This window comes from Heteronotia binoei, chromosome 5 (assembly GCF_032191835.1).
Source record: "Heteronotia binoei isolate CCM8104 ecotype False Entrance Well chromosome 5, APGP_CSIRO_Hbin_v1, whole genome shotgun sequence".
Taxonomy (NCBI): domain Eukaryota; kingdom Metazoa; phylum Chordata; class Lepidosauria; order Squamata; family Gekkonidae; genus Heteronotia; species Heteronotia binoei.
The window spans coordinates 156943934-156964200 of NC_083227.1; the positions used below are offsets into that span (position 1 = coordinate 156943934).

Here is a 20267-nt window from a genome sequence, read left to right on the forward strand (position 1 = left end):
TTATTCTATGCGCGATCCCTTGACTTCTCATCTGGTACCCGAATGTTTTTCTATATGCAAAATCTCAACCGTACCATGTTCTAAAATGTTCCTTTGCTTTCAGAACCATGGCTTGTTTCTTACCTGTCACATAGTTCTTTAAATCCAGTTCATTGCTGAGAGGATTGTTGCTCTTGAACATATACAAGTTGAATGGAGATGGCTCCTTACCGATATTTTTCCACATCGTGTAATCAGGAGATGTCCAGCGCCCGGCCAAAACATCATAATCTCTCTGAGTAAAGTGGACTAGTTTTGTTAAGGGGTCATACAGTCCTCCGTGAAATCCAATCACAATTTGGAAGTCAGGGTTAGAATCATAATATATCTCCCCATACGCAGTATATTGCAATTGCTTGATCATAAGGCCATTGATACTGAATACTGCCAGTGGTGTACCCGTATTATCCGAGGCCACATAATATTCTTCCCCGCTGCTGCTCTCCATAGCAAAAAGGTGACCTTGCAGATCGTAGTACAAAGAGGTTATTTCAGAATTCGAATGGTTATATACATGCGTTACCCTGGTAGGGTTGTGAAGATCGGCGTAGAAGTATTGAAGGTGGTGCCCCAAATTAGTTTTGTAAGAAGCTCGCCGTCCTACTCCATCATAACGGTACTGAATGCTCCAGCCATTTGCTTTGTTGTAAACTCTTGTTAAGAGGCCTTTGGAGTTATAGTCAAATATATCAGAGCCTCTTTGACATAGAAAGCCGTCGTCATCGATTTTGTATTGCACGTCGCCCAAGCGGGTGATCCTGTCTCTTAGATCATAGCGGAGTGGCATCAATCGAACGCTGTTTCCAGGATTCAAAAGATGCAGATTCCCATTGAGATCGTAACTGTAACGCCAGGTCGGTCTGTCATTGACTGCCACGCTCTGAAGCTGCCCATCGCCATCATAATCGTAGGTGTATTTAGTTGTATTGGCGTAAGGCCCAAGTTTTAATTCTCTCTTTGTTACCCTTCCCATACTGTCATATTGCACTGTCATCCAATACATAAGCGATCGAAACATTTCATACTGAACTTCCTTAATCCGTCCATGTGTATCAAAGTGCTTGCTCAGTGTCATCACAGCTGTGGTAATTATTTGATTTATATCGTAGTAGATTACTCCAAATTTTCCAAAGTGCTCTACCTTGCCTGAGATTTCATCGTAACGATAAAGGTCAACGGGAAGAGGTATCTCGCTTATTATAGGCTTGATGCTAGCAATCCGAAAACTGTTGTCATGATAGGTGTAATCAAATCTTGCGTTGACCATACCTTCTTCAGAGAATCTGTAAATCTGTTTGTCAACCAGAGGGCCAATTTTACGGTAGCGAATAGTGCAAGAAAATCCACCGCTCTGTAGATTCACCATCTTGAGAACTCCGGTGGTTTCATCATATCCAAAAGTCACCGCTGTGCTGTCATACACAATCTCAGACAACTTGGATAGTTTCCCATACTTGTAGAAAACCTGTCGGCCAGTTCCTAAAAAAGACGTTTTCAACACCCTGCCATCGTCGCTATAATCAAAAATCACTGAGGCATTACTCTCAGGAGGGTTATAAATATTTCGGATGTAGCCGATAGAGGTATGAGTAGACATAGTGTGCCGTGCAATGCTGGGCATAGTGACAGCGTGTAGTCGATCCGAAGTGTCATATTCAAAGATGTACTGCCGCTGACTCTGAAGTAACAGAACCATGGACTGTTACAAAACAAACAAAAATGTAAATTAGATCCAATAGGCTCATTTCCTGATTGTAATGTGTGTATGGTTAACTCAAGAATATACTAAGTAGGTTTTCAACTTACAATGCATATAAATAAAGCAAACACACCAAGAATTCTTTCTGTGCATGTGACAATTCTACCTGCTGCTGCTAATGTATGTGTATATAACTAATAAAAACATCACCAACAGTCTGATTATCTACCTGTGAATCCAAAGTACACTTTGTCAAAATTACGTATAAACACTTCTCAGCTACATTTTTGAAAGAACTACTGTTTATTCCTTAACATTGTAATTCTCACTAAAAAGATAAAAAAAGATTACAGAGAAATTAAAAATGATGGTTCTACACGTTTCTGTTGTTCTAAAATAGAATGGACTTTGAAGAAACACAGCATACAGTCCTCTTAAAACCAAGATATACTAGCAAGGAAAACATGGCAAGTTAAGGGCTCAGGTTCCATAAATAAGGCTCAGATGAGCTATGGGATATTGTTTTGTCAGGTACAGTCTGTGATATTAAGCATAATGGGAAGAAAGGGTGCATTTTCATTATCATTTTTTCACTGGGAAGTGACTTGCAGCTGCTACTTCTTGTCAAATACATAAATAGAACTTAGTTGTATGAAAACATTAATTGTGCATGTCATTATTACGCCAACCCACAATAAGCAGGGCTCATAAGTCAGGTCTACTCATTGTCTAGTGGCATGGGGTGGGGAGGGGGGGGGGAGTTCTTCCACGGGAGATTATGGAGTCTGCAATCCAAGAGACTGACTAGGTCTATGTTTGCTAGGGATGCCAGTCTCCGTGGGATCCAGAGATCCCCCAGAATTACTGTTCATCTCTAGACTACAGAGATCAGTTCCTCTAGAGAAAATAGATGCTTTGGAGGGTGGAATCTATGGCAATGTACACCACTGAGATCCTCCCCAGGCTCCACCCTCCAATCTCATGGAGCTTCTTAACCTGGAACTAGCAACCTGACCTCTACTCACTCCTGGTGGATGGGGGGGACCTAATGATGCCTCCCCCATTGCATTCACACTTTAGAAACAAGATGCTATGCGATACTGGCACCCAATAAAATTAGAAAGGATGGCTATGCATTTTTAGCCTTTAGAATATTACAATTTTCTGTTTTATGGCAGTCTCAGAAATGCTGAACTCTAAACAAAGTATTTTTTTTTCCTGATTAATTTAGAAGCAAACAAATATTTCAAACAATTGGAAAACTGATTCCCCCCCCCCCCTTTACATAGGTATACGTATAGATAAATCTCAGAACGGACAGGCTTTCTTGTATGTAGTATTGTTGCTTAGACCAAACGTTACCTACTTTTTCCAGATACGTGTAACTCCATACTTTTCCATCTGCAAACATGCGGGAAACTATCCTGCCTTGTTTATCAATATCGGTTCTTTCACTCATAGCTCCTCGTTGAAGTCCAGCCAGTCGCCCATTGGCAAAATAAGACACATTCACAGCTGCGAGTCCACTGCTGGGTAGCCAGAGGAAAGGGCGCCCAAGCTGATCATAAATAATGCGGAGGGTAAATTTTCGGTGATCATCGTATATTTTTTCTGTGCGAATGTTTCGGTCATAATCAATCGATAGCAAGTTCCTACCATGGACCTGTTCAAATAAAAGAGACTGACCTCAGTAAATAATTTGTAGTTCCGATATGCATTATCGCACATACAAAAAGGAGCATTTAGTAAGTTCATTGCGGTAAAGAAATTTGCCTGGAATTTCTCTCTTTAAAAATTTTCAATCACACTTAAGAATGACGCGTGCCTTGTTCCTCCAACCAGTGCCCTTATTTCTTTTTCAAACATCATGTACGTATCGTATTAGAATGAAAACCCTTTTCTACAGAAGGGACAAAAAAAGTTACCACTTATTTATTTATTTAAATATCACATATGGGGGCCCAGAGTGACCTGCGTTCTTGTCCTTCCCGTCTCAATTTTATCCTTACAGTAGATACTACCAGTTTGGTGTAGCGGTTAAGTGTATGGACCTATCCGGGAGAATTGGGTTTGATTCCCCGCTCCTCCACTTGCAACAGCTAGAATGGACTTGGGTCAGCCATAGCTCTTGTAGGGGTTGTCCTTGAAAAAGCAGCTGCTGTAAGAGCTCTCTCAGGCCCACCTTACTCACAGGGTGTCTGTTGGGGAAGGGAAGGTAAAGGAGATTGCGACCGCTCTGAGATTCAGAGTACAGGGTGGGATATAAATCCAATATCATCAACAAGAGGTACTTTAGGTTGACAGAAATAGTAGTTCTAGGGTTGCCAAGTCCAATTCGAGAAATATCTGGGGACTTTGGGGGTGGAGCCAGGAGACATTGGGGTAGAGCCAGGAGAAAGGTTGTGACAAGCATAATTTAACTTGAAAGGAGTTCTTGCCATCACATTTAAAGGGACCACACACCATTTAAATGCCTTCCTTCTGTTGGAAATAATGGATAGGGGCACCTTCTTTTGGGGTTCATAGAATTGGACCCCTGGTCCAATCGTTTTGAAACTTGGAAGTTATTTTGAGGAGATGCACCAGATGCTATGCTGCAAATGTGGTGCCTCTAACTCAAAAACCAGCCCCCTAGATACCCACAGATCTATTCTCCATTGTACCCAATGGGAATCTGTCTCCATATGGAATAATGGAGCACCCAGCAGACATTTCCTCCCCCCCCCCCCGCATTGTCAGAACTGGAACGAACTTCAGACGATTCCAAGACTTGTTACAAAGTATAGGATCTTTATTAGAGATCTGCAGTGCTAGAACTACGAGATAACAGTAATGCCGAGTCCGGCATTTGGTTACATTTTATGCCTTCAGCAACAGTACAATAAAACGATCATTCACACGGGTTACAGACAAGTGTCTCTTTCCCAAGCTCTGTTATCAGAAGGGAGGATGCTCTCCCGTGGCGAAGGCCAAACGGCCCGGCTGACACAAAGGGCACCTGTGGATGTTGACCAGAGCCTATCTGTCACCCTTCAGTGAGTACAGAATATTTAGAATAGCTGCAAGGCACTTGGGTTAATTGCTTAGGCTATGTGCTCTGGGTTAGTGTTAGGTTACAACATGGAGTCGGTTTGGCTAACAATAGGCAGAGAAAGTTACAAGTTCTGACACGTATCCTGAAGTGGAGGAAAGGCCTCCAAATCAGGGGATCCCCTGCCCCCCACCTGGGGATTGTTCATACACACAGGAAACCGCTGCAGATGGATTTGAACAACACAGATTGCGGGTGCAAAAGTTTTAAAGACCACAAATCCTTTGCAAACCAAATTCTATTATATTCAAGGAACGCATCAGAAGTGCACATTATGCTTCTCATGTGCTACATACGTTATTCCTATCATTGCATTTAGAACATAAACCCTTATCAAAGTTCTTAAAGTTACAGTCCTGCGCGCCTGCAATTAGTGTGTCCTGAAGTCATCAGCACAAAATTTAAATATCCAGCACAAAATCCAGTTGCCAACTTTTCTTCTCTGGTGGGCGATGTTGTCAGGTAGCACTTGCAGACTGTAAAGTAGCTGCATTTCTTTCCAAAAAAAAAATAAAATAAATAGGCGGCAACGCGAATCCTAGGTTGACTTCACGTTACTGTAATCCTTCTTCTCGGCTGCAACTCAGATCGGAACCAGTGTTTCTTAAAAGTCCTTACTTCGGCTTTACACAGCTCTTAGTCGCTCATCGTAGCACTATATTTCTCTCACCGGTTCCGATCTGAGTTGCAGCCGAGAAGAAGGATGTATGGACAATGTATGTAATATGCGAGAAGCATAATATGCTCTTTTGATGTGTTTTATGAATATAATAGAATTTGGTTTGCAAAGGATTTAAGTGGTCTTTAAGACTTTTTCACCAGCAGTCTGTGCTGTTCAACTCACCCGGGGATTGGCAACCCTAAGTAATTGGAATTTAAAAAAAAAAAAATCCCTCCCTTTTTAACCTTGCTTCCCCTGCTGTCATTTATGGCAAAGTCTAGATTGTTAATTCTAGCAGGGCAGCATTATGACTTTTAAGGGCCCTAGGCACTTTGCCTTCATGGGCCCTGCCCCCTTCCTCCATTAAAAATATTTCAAAAATAAATTTTATGACTGCATTGGTATAAAGACTTGTAACTAGATTTTTTTTTCCCCCCAATTTGTGCAACAAGCAATTTGGTCACGTTTCTCTTTTCAGGCAACCCGCATACATAGTTCAACTGCAATATTATAAAGCAAATAGAATGCAGCACTAAACAGATTAAGAGCTTCAGGTAGGTGCTATACAGAGTCTAGCGCAATTAATTGTAAGTGTACAGGAGGAAGCCAATGGACTGGCTTCATTATTGTTGGTATTTTGAAAGCTATTTTGGTTTCTATTCAAAGACCAGCACTTTGAAATCAAATATAAAGGAAATCTCTCTATTCTCCATTGGACTGCTGGTCAACCAGATGTCGCCAAACCAGGAAAATACTCAGAACATTAGGGGCTGATGGATATTACATTTTACATGGAAATAATACAAATAGCAGAGTCTTAACATCTAGCACTATTTATTACACTGTGTGTTGATGCGATGGCAAGAGTCTACACGCTCTTGCCAGCAATTTCCAGGAATATGCCCAGTCAGAGAGAGAGAGAGAGAAACCACATCAGCAGGTGGACATTCTGGACGTGAATAGTGTGATCTATGTGGTAAGCAGCTTTCCAACCTTATGGCCTCCCAAATGGCCTCCCAACACGTCAAAGCATTTCCAGCAGCTTTCACATAGCAGTCATAATCTCTGAATTGGGCCCTAGTAACTGGCATCTATATCACATGGATGCCAGTTTTTGTCTTTCATAAACAGCTGTCGCTTTCTTCAGATACAGCTCTTCGAAAGTCATACACAAATACACAGAATGTAAGATGATGGACCTAGTGTCATCCAAATTGTTACAACGCTCACTCGCCAGGTGGGGTACATGCTAGACTCGATCTTTGCGGCGGGAGTTTTAGTGGACGGTATTACTGCAGAAGCAGTGCCATGGTCGGACCACTATGCCCTCGAGGCTCGTGTGGATGTCCCACCTCAAGCCCGTTTAGGCGGTAAGCATATTTTAGCTCACCCGCAGAGCCAGATGGACCCGGAACAGTTCCAAATGGCTCTACAGGATTCCTGGCCTCCTGGCGATTCCCTGGATGACCTGACGGGGTCTTGGTATGACAGACTCTCCAGAGCCATCGATGGGATCGCACCTCAGCATCCTCTGTGCCCTCGCTCTAAGCTAGCGCCATGGTATAACCTGGAGTTGCGACAGATGAAACGAGGACTCAGACGGCTAGAGAGGCAATGGCGGCATACTCGAGACGAAGTGACAAGAACATCTTATAGAGAGTTTATGAGGTCCTATGAGATGGCAGTCAAAGCCACAAAGAAAACTTACTTTGCGGCCAAGATTGCGTTTGCAATTTCGCGCCCAGCACAATTGTTCAACACAATTCGGACCCTTACAACACTGCCACAAGGCAGGCCAAATTCTAAGGAATTGGAGATTGGCTGTGAGGCTTTTGCAAACTTTTTCGCAGACAAGATCTTGTCGCTCTACCACAACCTCCCCGCCACATTGGAGACAGTATGTGAACTCAAGGCCCCATGCCTGTCTTCTGGTTTTGTTCTGCATTGCTTCTGCCTAGAGGAAGTTGACAGGATCCTCTCTACTGCACGACCTACAACTTGTGATCTGGACCCTTGCCCCTCCTGGCTTATTAAAGTTTGCCAGAGGGAGCTCAGATATCCTATATGGGATATCGTGAATAGATTCCTTATGGATGGGCGTTTTCCAACACCTCTTAAAGAGGCTGTGGTCCGCCCTCTCCTAAAAAAATCGACATTAGACCTAGCCGAATTGGCACATTACCGGCCGGTCTCGAATTTATCCTTTTGGGGTAAAATTATTGAGAGGGCAGTGGCGCTGCAGTTACAGAGCTTTCTGGATGACGCTTCCGTTCTAGACCCCACCAGTCCGGTTTTCGCTTAGGCCATGGGATGGAGACAGTGCTGGTTGCCCTGCTGGATGACCTCCAGCGGCATCTGGATCGAGGCAGCTCGGCGGTACTGATGTTGTTGGACCTATCGGCAGCATTTGATACAGTCCACCATCGGTTGTTGACCCACCATCTCTCCAACGCAGGGATTCAGGAGCTGGCCTTGCAATGGCTTTCCTCTTTCCTTGATGGTTGGGGACAAAAGGTGGCGATTGGGGGTGAACTGTCCCGGAGACACGCGCTTGATTGCGGGGTGCCTCAGGGGGTGGTGCTCTCCCTGATGTTGTTGAACATCTACATGCACCCCCTTGCCCAGATTGCCCGGAGGTATGGGTTGGGTTTTTATCAGTACACTGATGACACCCAGTTCTATCTACTGATGGACGGCCAGTCTGACTGTGTCCCAGAAAATTTGGACCTGGCACTACAAGCCATGGCTAGATGGCTTTGGTTGAGTGGATTGAAGCTTAATCCAATGAAGACAGAGGTCCTTTGCTTGAGTTGTTGTGGTCAAGGAAGGGAAATCCCCCTACCAGCCTTTGACAGTGCACCACTAGCAATGGCGCACAAGGTCAAGAGCTTGGGGGTACTACTGGAGCCTACCTTGACAATGGAGGCCCAGATAGCAGCCACTGCTAAATCCACGTTTTTCCATCTTAGGCGAGCAAGGCAGTTGGTCCCCTTCCTGGAGCACGGTGACCTGGCAACAGTGATCCACGCAATGGTCACCTCGAGGTTGGACTACTGTAACGCCCTCTACATGGGGCTGCCCTTGTGCAAAACCTGGAAGTTGCAGCTAGTGCAGAACGTGGCTGCCCAGCTGTTATTGGGGCTTCCCAGGCGGGAGCACATTCACCCGGGACTCTGGGAACTGCACTGACTGCCAATAGTATACCGGGTTCATTACAAGGTGCTGGTTATTACCTTTAAAGTCCTATATGGCCTAGGACCTGCCTACTTTAGGGACCATCTCTCCCCACATGTTCCCAGAGAGTACTTAGAGCGGGATCACAAAATCTGTTAGTAATCCCCGGGCTGAAGGAGGCCCGATTGAAATCAACTAGAGACAGGGCATTTTCAATCATAGCCCCCTGCTGGTGGAATCAACTGCCAGATGAAGTGAGGGCCTTGTGGGACCTGGTGCAGTTCTGCAAGGCCTGCAAGACTGTCCTCTTCCGGCTGGCATACAATTGACTGGCGCCGGTATTTAAGAGCTTTGGAAGAAGGCCGTCGCCATCAGAACAGCACCAATTTAATAGTCTGTTTTTCTGTTTTAATTGTTTTAACTGTTTTAATTATTGCTATTTATTACCGAATATGTATTTTTAATACATTAATTTTATTGTTTCTGGGATTTTATGCTGTAAGCCACCCTGAGCCTGCTTTGGCGGGGAGGGCGGGGTATAAATAAAATAAATAAAGGAGTTGGTGCCTTTAGCCTCTTCTAAAAGCAAGGATACATTGGAACCATAAACTTAACATGTTCTATAGTAAAGGCTTTAATATGAAAAAAAATAAATAACTGCATTCACTGGAGACGGACTAAAGAATCCAGGCCAATGCTGTATTCTAATAAAGCTTCTTAAGCAATTTAATTGTGAATGCACCATTAATAAAGTAGAAGTCTTTAAATTAGATAGCTTTTGACAGCACTGACTACTTAAAAAGTATTCATCAGTTCCTGGGAATTTGTTCTTCAGCTTATATTTTACAGTCACTTTGATTAAGCAACATTTTCTCTTATCCAAATTTAAACAGCACATCAAACGATATGGAAATAGACCCCAAGCCTTTCTTGAGGACATGAAAGTTATTCTGAATTATTTTCACAGTAAGGGTGAGCCCAATTCCCACCCCAGCCCACTCTGCAGGAATTCAGTTACAGAGAAAGCAATTTTTTAAAAAAAATAACACAACTCAGTGTTTGGAAGGAAATAATTTTAATTATCATTTATTTTCCTTACTCTGATTTTTCCACTTAATGAAGTAGATCTCTCTTTACCGCAGTTTTCATCTCCTCAGTGAATAAGTCATAAAAAAAGGCCTATTCATGCAGAATTTCCCAGAGAAGTTTCAGATAACGCAAGCCGGCTTTCTCAAAACTAAGGAAGTAGCTTTTAAAAATTAATCCAAGTAAAGAAATTCTTTCTTCTCCTAGATTTCAGTTGTCCCCACAAGAGAACACAACAAAAGCTGCCTGTATCATACATTTTGTATGTACGTGGGAAGGAAAGTAGCAGTTGGTACGTTCTTTTTCATCGTGTTGGGGAGTATGAGCCTCTCGATGAAGCCCTGTGGGCTCAAGTGAAACTTCTTATGCAAAAGGAAACCAAAAATTATCATGCAAATTAGTTATTATTAGCAACAATCAATAGATGATGAGACTGCAAAGAAGTTATATTTAACTTTAATTTTAATTACTGTTTAAAAAAAAAACAAAAAAAATAATCTCCTTGGGAAGGACCTATAGTTTTCAGGGAAGGAAGACAAAAGTCTATCATATATTGAGAAGGGTTAACTTTTGGTTCTTTCAATGTATATCTGATTTCTTTGGAATTTGGGAGAAACAAGGAGTGAAATGGATAAAGTTACAAGAATCTTAAAAGACTATGGTTTGGAGAAGTTTAGGAAGGAATGGGAGAAATTTCAAAACTATGTTGAACATATGAAGCTGCCTTATACTGAATCAAACCTTTGGTCCATCAAAGTCAGTATTGTCTTCTCAGACTGGCAGCGGCTCTCCAGGGTCTCAAGCTGAGGTTTTTCACACCTATTTGCCTGGAATGGAAATTTACTTACTTACAATGGAAAGTAAGGCGACAGTGATTTTTGATAAAAGCTGAAGGAGGTGGAACAATGGACTAGAATTTATAAAGGGAAAATTTTCTTATTGAAAAATGAAGATGAACTTATAGAGTTAACTTTTCTTATTTTATATTTTTATTTCTTCCGTACTGATATTAGGTTCTAAAATGGGGATTCTTGATTTGTTAAGTTACCTTGTTTCTTGTTTCTTTAATTTTAAAACACCGGCGGGGGTCAAGAAAAAGGGAGGGAGAAGAAGGGGGGGGAAAGGGATGTATAGTTTTTATTTTGTATTATTTTAAAATTTCTTATAGATTTCTATAACAATATATTGCTAATTAATACAATTGTTTAAAACTGGAATTTGGGAGAAACTAGGCAAGTATCACCAATAAAGCAGGAGATGTTTCCGGTGAAACATTAAATTGCAGATGTCATATATCTTTCCCCAACATTAATCTTGCTTGTTATGCAGGAAAAGGTAACTTCTTCTTATACCAGAAGCAGCAGCTTCTGCTTCTGACTTCTTTAAAGGAGCTGTTAGAGACCACCACTGGCTAGCATGGGACTAGGCAGCAATGGGGTTTCACTTGGATAGAAAGCATGTTGCACTTTTATATATCTATTGACTACATGCTTTGCTATCTCAACCATCTCCTATAGCTAGAAGGGGCTACCAGAAAACAGAAACAAAAGAAGAAGAAGATATTGGATTTATATCCCGCCCTCCACTCCGAAGAGTCTCAGAGCGGCTCACAATCTCCCTTCCTCCCCCACAACAGACACCCTGTGAGGTAGATGAAGATATTGGATTTATATCTTGCCCTCCACTCCGAAGAGTCTCAGAGCGGCTCACAATCTCCTTTCCCTTCCTACCCCACAACAGACACCCTGTGAGGTAGATGAGGATATTGGATTTATATCCCGCCCTCCACTCCGAAGAGTCTCAGAGCGGCTGACAATCTCCTTTACCTTCCTCCCCCACAACAGACACCCTGTGAGGTGGGTGGGGCTGGAGAGGGCTCTCACAGCAGCTTCCCTTTCAAGGACAACTTCTGCCAGAGCTATGCCTGATCCCACTTGTGGCATTTTTAAATTGCATTAAAAATGGCAGTGACGTCCATAGATTGGACCTGTAGACACCATCGCATCCAGTTTGGCCCCGTGAGTGATGAAAGTTGCGATATGCATGTAATAAATAAGTAAAGTTGTTAAGTCTGATACAAAACGTTTCGTCACGCTGTTCTGAAGCTAGCACACAGATTAATGTGGTTGAGTGACTTGAGTTCTAGGTTTAAATCTCAGTGGCCTGGATTGAAAATGTCTCTTTGGCCACAGTTGTCCTGTAACATCTTGACCAAGACAACCAATGTTTCATGCCTCACTTGTAACTGTGAAGGAAGACATATGCTACATAGTTGTGAGGATGGCTAAGACCTATGATGTACGGTACGATTAGAAGCCATGTTACAGCTCAGCAGCGCTGTTATTATTAGATCTGTCAGTTGCATTTGATATGGTTGGCCATCAGCTACTATCTAGCTGCCTCACCAACATGCGGATCTGGGGGTACGCCTTGCAATGGCTGGCCTCTTTTCCACAAGGTTGGGGACAAAGGGCGGTGATAGGGGAAGAATGATCCCAAAGGCACCCACTTATATGTGGTGCGACACAAGGGGCGGTTCCGTCCCCACTATTATTTATAGGTTTAGGCTTATAGGTTTATTAAATTTATACCCTGCCCTCCCCGCCAAGGCAGGCTCAGGGCGGTTTACAGCAATAATCATAACAGCAATAAGAGACTAACACGTTAGTGCATCATCATAATAAAACCAATTAAAATTTAAAACAATTTAAAACATTTGGTGCTAATAACGTTCTGGTGTTATTCAGGTTCGATGACGTCAGTGTTTCTTGGATTCCTCCTGCTGTTATAAGTCTCAAAGTCAGCTGAAAGCGAGCCGGAACAGTGTGGTCTTACAAGCCTTGTGGAACTGGGCTTCATCTATATTTAACATCTATATGTGCCCCTTGCTCAGATTGCCAGGAGGTATGGGCTGGGATGCCATCAACATGCAGATGACACCCAGCTCAATCTATTGATGGGTGGCCAGTCTGACTGCACCCCAGACAACTTGGACCTGGCACTACAAGCCGTAGCATCTTGGCTCAGATTGAATCGACTGAAGTTGAATCCAACGAAGACGGAGGTTCTCTATCTAAGTCACAGTGGCCCAGGAAGGGAGATCTCTTTGCCAGCTCTTGATGGGGTGCCACTGATACCAGCTTGGGAGTGCTCCTGGAGTCCTCTTTGTGTATGGAAGCCCAGGTAGCAGCCACTACCAAATCCACCTTTTTCCCTCTCTGGCGGGTATGGCAGCTGGCCCCTTTTCTGATGACTTAGCAATGGTGACCCATGCTATGGTCATCTCAAGAATAGACCACTGTAATGCTCTCTACATGGGGCTGCCCTTGACCCTGAATCAGAAGCTACAACTAGTGCAGAACAATGCAGCACAGTTGCTAATGGGGCTTCCTTGATGGGAGCACATCCAGTCGGTGCTGAAAGAGCTGCACTGGCTACCTATTGCATTCCAAGTCCATTTCAAGGTACTGGTATTGACCTTTAAAGCCCTATATGGTCAAGGGCCTGCCTATCTATGGGCCCGCTTTTCCCCATATATTCCCCAGAGAGCACTGCGTTCAGGAGTACAAAATCTGTTACCTATCCCCGGACCAAGGGAGGCCAGAGGAAAGAAATGCCCAGCAGTACCCCCAGAAGTAACGAGGCACAGGCTATGGTAGCTTCAGCCCTTTAAGTGCCCTTGGCCCCTGTTTTGCAGGACATTTCACAACTATTGGTTCAGCTGTTTGAGCGGATGGAACAGCTGGGATCACATATAGCCTCAACCTGAGCAGCTCTCAAAACCTGGGCCCAGGACGCGGCAGAGGTGGTGTTCACTGGTGGAGCCTTGAACATCCAGCACTTCAGATGAAAATCAAGCATGGAGCCCCACCCCACCACACACAAAAATTCCATGCCAAATGCTGCAGGACGAGTAGGTCAATTTGGAATAACAAGGTGATGGGCAACAGCTCGTCTTTCAGCGAGTCATCATTTGAAGTGGGTACTGTGCACGGGGAGGGTGATTACTGGAGGGCTGAGGTCCTGATTTGCCTGTGTGGCTGCATAAGCAGAGGGAAAAGGGCAAGTCTGGTCCCAGCAGTGTGGGGGGTTCTGAGCAATCCCAAGAATCACTCCCTCCATCCCAGTATAGCGATATGGAAGATTCACCAGGTGTCCACTTGCCATGTAAACTGAGGGGCAGGGTCCTGGATTGGTATTATGTGGCTATCCTCATTATGGTGGGTCCCCATGCAAAGGCTAGGGCTGTTCCTGAAACAGTCTTTCAGACAGGATGGGGCAGTTGGGAATTTAATCAGGGCAAATGCCACTGTTCCCATTGTGAGTTCAACCACCTCTGCGAGCCTTGTTTGGGGTCTCACTCGAGGCTGTCAAAGCAACCCTTTTGGGGAGCCCACCCCTCTGGAAGGCAGCTGGTACTGCCGGAACCTCTGCCACAGTCTCAGTAAAGCAAGCCTGATTCTATGACAGTTTTCAAGTTTATGTGGGCAAAAATCCAGGCAGCATTTTGTATCTTGTCAGGTTTGTACAGTATGATGTAGTGCAGTGGTTAAGTGTGCGGACTCTTATCTGGGAGAACCGGGTTTGATTCTCCACTCCTCCACTTGCACCTGCTAGCATGGCCTTGGGTCAGCCATTGTTCTGGCAGAGGTTGTCCTTGAAAAGGCAGTTGCTGTGAGAGCCCTCTCCAGCCCCACCCACCTCACAGGGTGTCTGTTGTGGGGGAGGAAGGTAAAGGAGATTGTGAGCCGCTCTGAGACTCTTCGGAGTGGAGGGCAGGATATAAATCCCATATCTTCATCTACCTCACAGGGTGTCTGTTGTGGGGGGGGGGGGAGGTAAAGGAGATTGTGAGCCATTCTGAGACTCTTCTGAGTGGAGAGCGGGATATAAATCCAATATCTTCATCTACCTCACAGGGTATCTGTTGTGGCGGGGGGGAGGTAAAGGAGATTGTGAACCATTCTGAGACTTTTCGGAGTGGAGGGCAGGATATAAATCCCATATCTTCATCTACCTCACAGGGTGTCTGTTGTGGGGGGGGGGAGGTAAAGGAGATTGTGAACCGTTCTGAGACTCTTTGGAGTGGAGGGCAGGATATAAATCCAATATCTTCATCTACCTCACAGGGTGTCTGTTGTGGGGGGGGGGGAAGGTAGAGGAGATTGTGAGCCCCTCTGAGACTCTTCGGAGTGGAGGGCAGGATATAAATCCAATATCTTCTTCTTCTGTAACTTGTTCTATGCGGGCTCGCCCTTGGGACTGCTCTGGAAATTTCAGATAGTGCAAAATGCGGCGATGTGCCTGCTGACTGCATTGCCTGTGCGGGCTTGCATTTGGCCAGTGCTATGCTGATTGCACTCACTACCAATCAACCACCAGATCCATTTTCAAGGTGCTGGTATTGATCTTTAAAGCCCTGCACGTCCTGGGACCGACATATCTGGGGGACTGCCTCTCCCTGTATGTGCCCCGAAGAGCTCTGCACTTGGCTAACATCAACCGGTTGTCCCTTGCCCCAAAGATGTCTGTTTAGCCTTGACTAGGGCCAGGGCATTTCCCACTCTGGTCCGGGCTTGGTGGAACACGCTCCTGCTTGAGATCAAGGCTCTGCCAGACCTTCTACCATTTTACAGGGCATGCAAAATGGATCTGTTCCGCTGGGCCTTCGGTTGAGGCTGCAGGTGTCGAATCAAGTTGGCCTCCCTTACTGCAGCCTTTCTCTCCATCTGGCCCCGTTTCAAGAAGCTCTTTAACAACCCAGCAGCTGGCTCGGGTTCATCATATCTTAACCAATGGCCGTCTGTTTTAAATTTTAGGTTTTAACTGTTTTAACTTATTGAACTATCGTATTTATTGTATATTGTCTGATGTAATCTGCCATGAGTCTGCTTGCGGGGAGGGTGTGTGTGTGTGGTGTGCATGCTCATGAGTACACAAGAAACAAAAAAGACCAAAGATTGAAAGATTGTTTTCTACCACAGAGTATCAGGGCTTTTTTTTTTTTTAGCAGGAACGCAGTTCTGGCTGGCTTGGTGATGGGGGTGCGGCCTAATATGCAAATGAGTTCCTGTTGGGCTTTTTCTACAAAAAGCCCTGTGTGAAACAATGGTGATGTCAGGGATGTGTGGCTTAATACGCAAACGAGCCCTGCAGAGTATAATTGCAGTGTCATATTAATTATATGAACCCCTCCCCCCCCCCATGATTAACTCCCACACTTTCTGGGAACGTTATCACCAATATCGTGCTTTTAGATTATCCAGTACACTATTTTGCCTTCATTCTGCTACCTACACGCACATCTTGCACCTGCTGGAATGGCCTTGGGTCAGCCATAGGTCTGGCAGAGGTTGTCCTTGAAAGGGCAGCTGCTGTGAGAGCCCTCTCCAGCCCCACCTACCTCACAGGGTTTGTTGTGGGGGAGGAAGGTAAAGGAGATTGTGAGCCACTCTGAGACACTTCGGAGTGGAGGGCAGGATATAAATCCAATATCTGCGTCTACCTCACAGGGTGTCTGTTGTGGGGGAGGAAGGTAAAGGAGATTGTGAGCCGCTCTGAGACTCTTTGGAGTGGAGGGCGGGATATAAATCCAATATCTTCTTCTTCATCATCATCTGTTCTTCCATGTGAGGCACAGTAGGCGCTTCCTAAGGGCACTTACTGGATTATTCAGCAAGCATTAGTTATGTGATATTAACGTGTACACAAAAAAAAGAGAAGTCTTCATGGGGGCTTGTGTAAAACAGACTATACAGCATTCAGTTTCTGGCTGATGACTTGTTTTGTCAGCAGACATTAATCTTTGACTATATAACAAAATTATAGCTTAGGTCTTATTCTGCCAGGCTTAATTGTGGTATTTACTATCTGATCAATGAGAAGTAGAACTTTACACAGCACACGCAGAAGTTGGTACAAATGACTCTCCGTCGTCATTTCAGGAACACACTCAGCAGTGGTCTCGTTTACGCCAATAGTTTACCATGAAGCTTTCTCAGTTATGGACTTGTCAAGCCACTGTTCATCTCCCTACGATGCTTCTTGCAGCGCTGTCGTAGCTAGGAGCCTTTCACAGTCCACACTAATAGGCAGAATGGTAAGAACATCTATATATCTAATTCCCAACTGTGCCTCCTGTGTGCAGATACTTATTTCCATGAATTGGGGCAAATGGAGGGAAAAGAGATTTTTCTGCACAGCTGGTGTGCAGAAAAATCTGAATATATATATATATATATATATATATATATATATATATATATATATATATATATATATATATATATATATATATATAGGGAGTTTAAATTCTCCCACCACTGGAAATAAAAAGCGTTGTCTGCACTTGCACAGACAATGCAACTTACTTGTCTGGCTGGGAACAATGCTGCAATGATCTAGGATTCACTGGAAATTCTTTGTTAAAACCTCAGAAGTGACATCACAACACTGCCAAATGCTGATTTTTCACACATACCCTTGCTGCCCTAATGAGTGAGAGACCCAGAAGCCCTACTCACTTGGAAATGTTAGTTCTCCAAAGTCATATCATCGATAATAAATAAAAGCCCAACTGTGGTGGCAAATATGAGAATTTTCATTGGTTGGACGTGGCCTACGCAGGATTGGCTTGCACTCTGTCTCTGCCATGCCACTGGCTGATTTTGCTCTTCCCTGCCCACTGCCAGCCCTGTTGGGCAGGAACCCCACTGGAAGACCACTGACCTTTGAGGGAGACAGTTCTCTGCTGACAGGTTCTCCTGGGGGCTTACTGATCACTATTGCCTCTCCTCAGGGCCCACTGTAGGAAGTCAGGGATGGTCCGTCCCCCCCCACCCCCATAAGCAACGCTGCCACGAAGCAAACAGTGAAGCAACCAGTAAACTGTGAGAGATATGTTCATGAGACAAACAGTAGCAGTTCCTTCTCTTTAACTGACAAAAAAGAAATGTTAATTCACAGCAGGAAGAGACAAGTTATACAACAGCAGATAAACAAGCTGACTCTTGTCCAGAGATCAGCTCCCCTTAGGAGGGGGGAGTGAATGCCTTCATTTGGGTGAGTGGGAAGACAGCAAGGTGGGGGGACACTCACCCAGAGGCCTTTCCTCCTGGGGAACCACTGTTACCAATCTTTAGGTGAGGGCTGTGGAAACTGACTGGATGATTTCAGACCAGTCACAGACTGCCTCACAAGGTTGTTGTTCTGATCAAAGGGAAAATAGAAGAATGATATAAACTGCTTTGGCCCCTCCACATTGTGAAGAAAAACTGTCCTTTTTCTATGTAGAGGCTTCAGGGAAGGGGAAGGCAATGGAAACTTGAAGCCAGAGGGGCAGATAAATGGAAGGAGATAGGGTTGCTAACTCCAGGTTAGGAAATTCCTGGAGATTCAAAGAGTGGAACCTGGAGAAGGTGGGGTTTGAGAAGGGATAGGACCTCTGACAGGTACAATGCAATTTCTTCCTGGGGAACCACTGGAGATCACTCAGATTTACATCTGCTTTCTAGATGGCAGATATCAGCTCCCCTTGAGGTGGAGGTGGGGATTCAATATCTTCACTTGGGTGGGTGGGAAGACAGCAAGGGTGGCGGGCACTCACCCAGAGCCTCCTTCTAGAGCCTGTTGTATTTTTCTTCACAACAGGCCTTACTCCTAATCTGATTATAAAAGTAACAGAGTCCCATCAGAGTTCCTCGTGTCAGACATAATGTCAAGTTTGGGCCTCAGAGAGTGTAAGTGAAAAAGATGGCCCCGTAAATGAAGTATATTAATAACTTTATTTTCAATCAGAACTGAATATTCCAGCTCAGCTTTAGGAATTAACTACAGTCCATTAACTCAGACAATTATTTTTATGATTTTTTTTTTTTTTTACGATCCAATGAACACTTCCATGAAACTACTGGAACAACTCCAGCAAATGATTTTTCTTCAGCTTGCATCTGCCATCTAACTTTGCATTCAATTTAACATGCAAATCTAAACACACTGGATATCTCCATTAGCCACATGCTGTTGGGAGTTAGTGGGTTTTCACCCATGTGCGTGCATCTGAGTTGATTGGCATGTCATATGTCTCCTGAATGCTCTTTTACTATTTTCCCGTGTAGCTTGCTTTTATTTCATTCATGAGGCAGTTTGGGGGGGAAAAAAAGCTGAATTAAAATAAATGAGATGCAAATACATTCAATGCTTTCCTCTTGTTTTCAAATTGCATTTTCAGTCCACTCAACCTGTTATAATCTCATAGTGATTTTCATTTAAAAGAGCTAAATGGATATGTGATTACAGTTACAGGAACTAACACAAGACAATTAAATGCTGAGGTGTCGATAGATAAAGCTGTGTTTTGATTTGCATATACATGGTGCAAAAAACTGACTCTGGCAAAGAATTCAGCTCTAAGACTTGTATGTTTAACTTCTGCTAATTACCACAAGTACCTCTATTAAGGTTTTACTTCTCAGAGCCAGGATTAAAGCCATTTATTTTAGGGTCTTACTTGTTAATTTGAGAGTCTAGTCAAAACTAAGCCGATCTAACACAAGAGGGGGGAATCCTCAAACGATTGTTATTCATATCTAATATCTATATTTCAGCATTGTGCACAAACCAGTTACACAGTCCTAAAACAGAGACATGAACAATTTAATTTTTAATCTTGTATGTTATCCTCCTTTGCTGTTTGCAAAATATAGGAGCATGCAACTCTCCCATTATAAGGCAGGGCACTAATACTGGTAATACACCATGAAAAGAATTACTATGTATTAAGCAGTGAGTTTGTGAAATTTTTAGTGTTATCGTGTCTCGTACACATTCCATCTGGGCAAAAAAGTCTTGAGAAGGCAGGGCTCAGTGCTGCTGGAGAAGTGCAGGATTTGCAGAAAGATATTCAGCAGCATTCTGGAGCAGAATAAGATAGGAAATGGCCGAGCACCTTTGGATGCTATTTTGAATAGTAGCAGCTGGCATTGGAATGTACAAAATGCCACAATCGTTAATGGTAAATGGGAGAGGACTGATATGAACCACGGCATCTAATGTGGTACATTCTCTGCAGTTTATTTGTTGTGGAGTGCGAATCGTATATTCTTTCTGCTAAGATATTCAAGACTCAGCTAGAGAAGAAAAGGCTAGGATACAGAAATGTTAACTGCAAATAGATAAAATCAGCAAACGTCTATTTACATGGATTCTCCCACATCGTAGAGCTGTCATCTGAGGCTATTAGAAAGATCCCCCTCATGCTTATACCAGTTTGCAAAATGTGCAAAACAGAAGTACTCATGAGAGGATCATTGTAGAGGGTAATAGATCAGTTTGGTTGATGACCCCAATTTAGCCTTCCCAACCCTCCCGCTCTGGCGGGAGTCCCCTGGGTTTACAGCCTCATCTCCCGGTCTTCAAGAAGTGAGAAGCGGGGGGTGGGGGGTGGAGGGGGGGGAGAACATACCTGTAGGCTTCATTATAGAGCTCTTGAGCCGTTTGTAAAATGTCTGCCGCTTTAA

General features: G+C 43.9%; 1 protein-coding gene across 3 annotated transcripts in view; it reads right to left on the reverse strand.

Annotated features, from left to right (window-relative positions):
• Positions 1-20267, reverse strand: part of TENM2 (teneurin transmembrane protein 2) — a 1752117-nt gene that overhangs the window by 13169 nt on the left and 1718681 nt on the right. For all 3 annotated transcript variants that reach the window (XM_060240624.1, XM_060240625.1, XM_060240626.1), the window contains 2 exons: positions 3105-3401; positions 124-1738 (listed from right to left, as the gene is read on the reverse strand). In XM_060240624.1, coding sequence (XP_060096607.1) covers positions 124-1738; positions 3105-3401 — 1912 coding nt within the window. The remainder of the gene's footprint in view (positions 1-123; positions 1739-3104; positions 3402-20267) is intronic.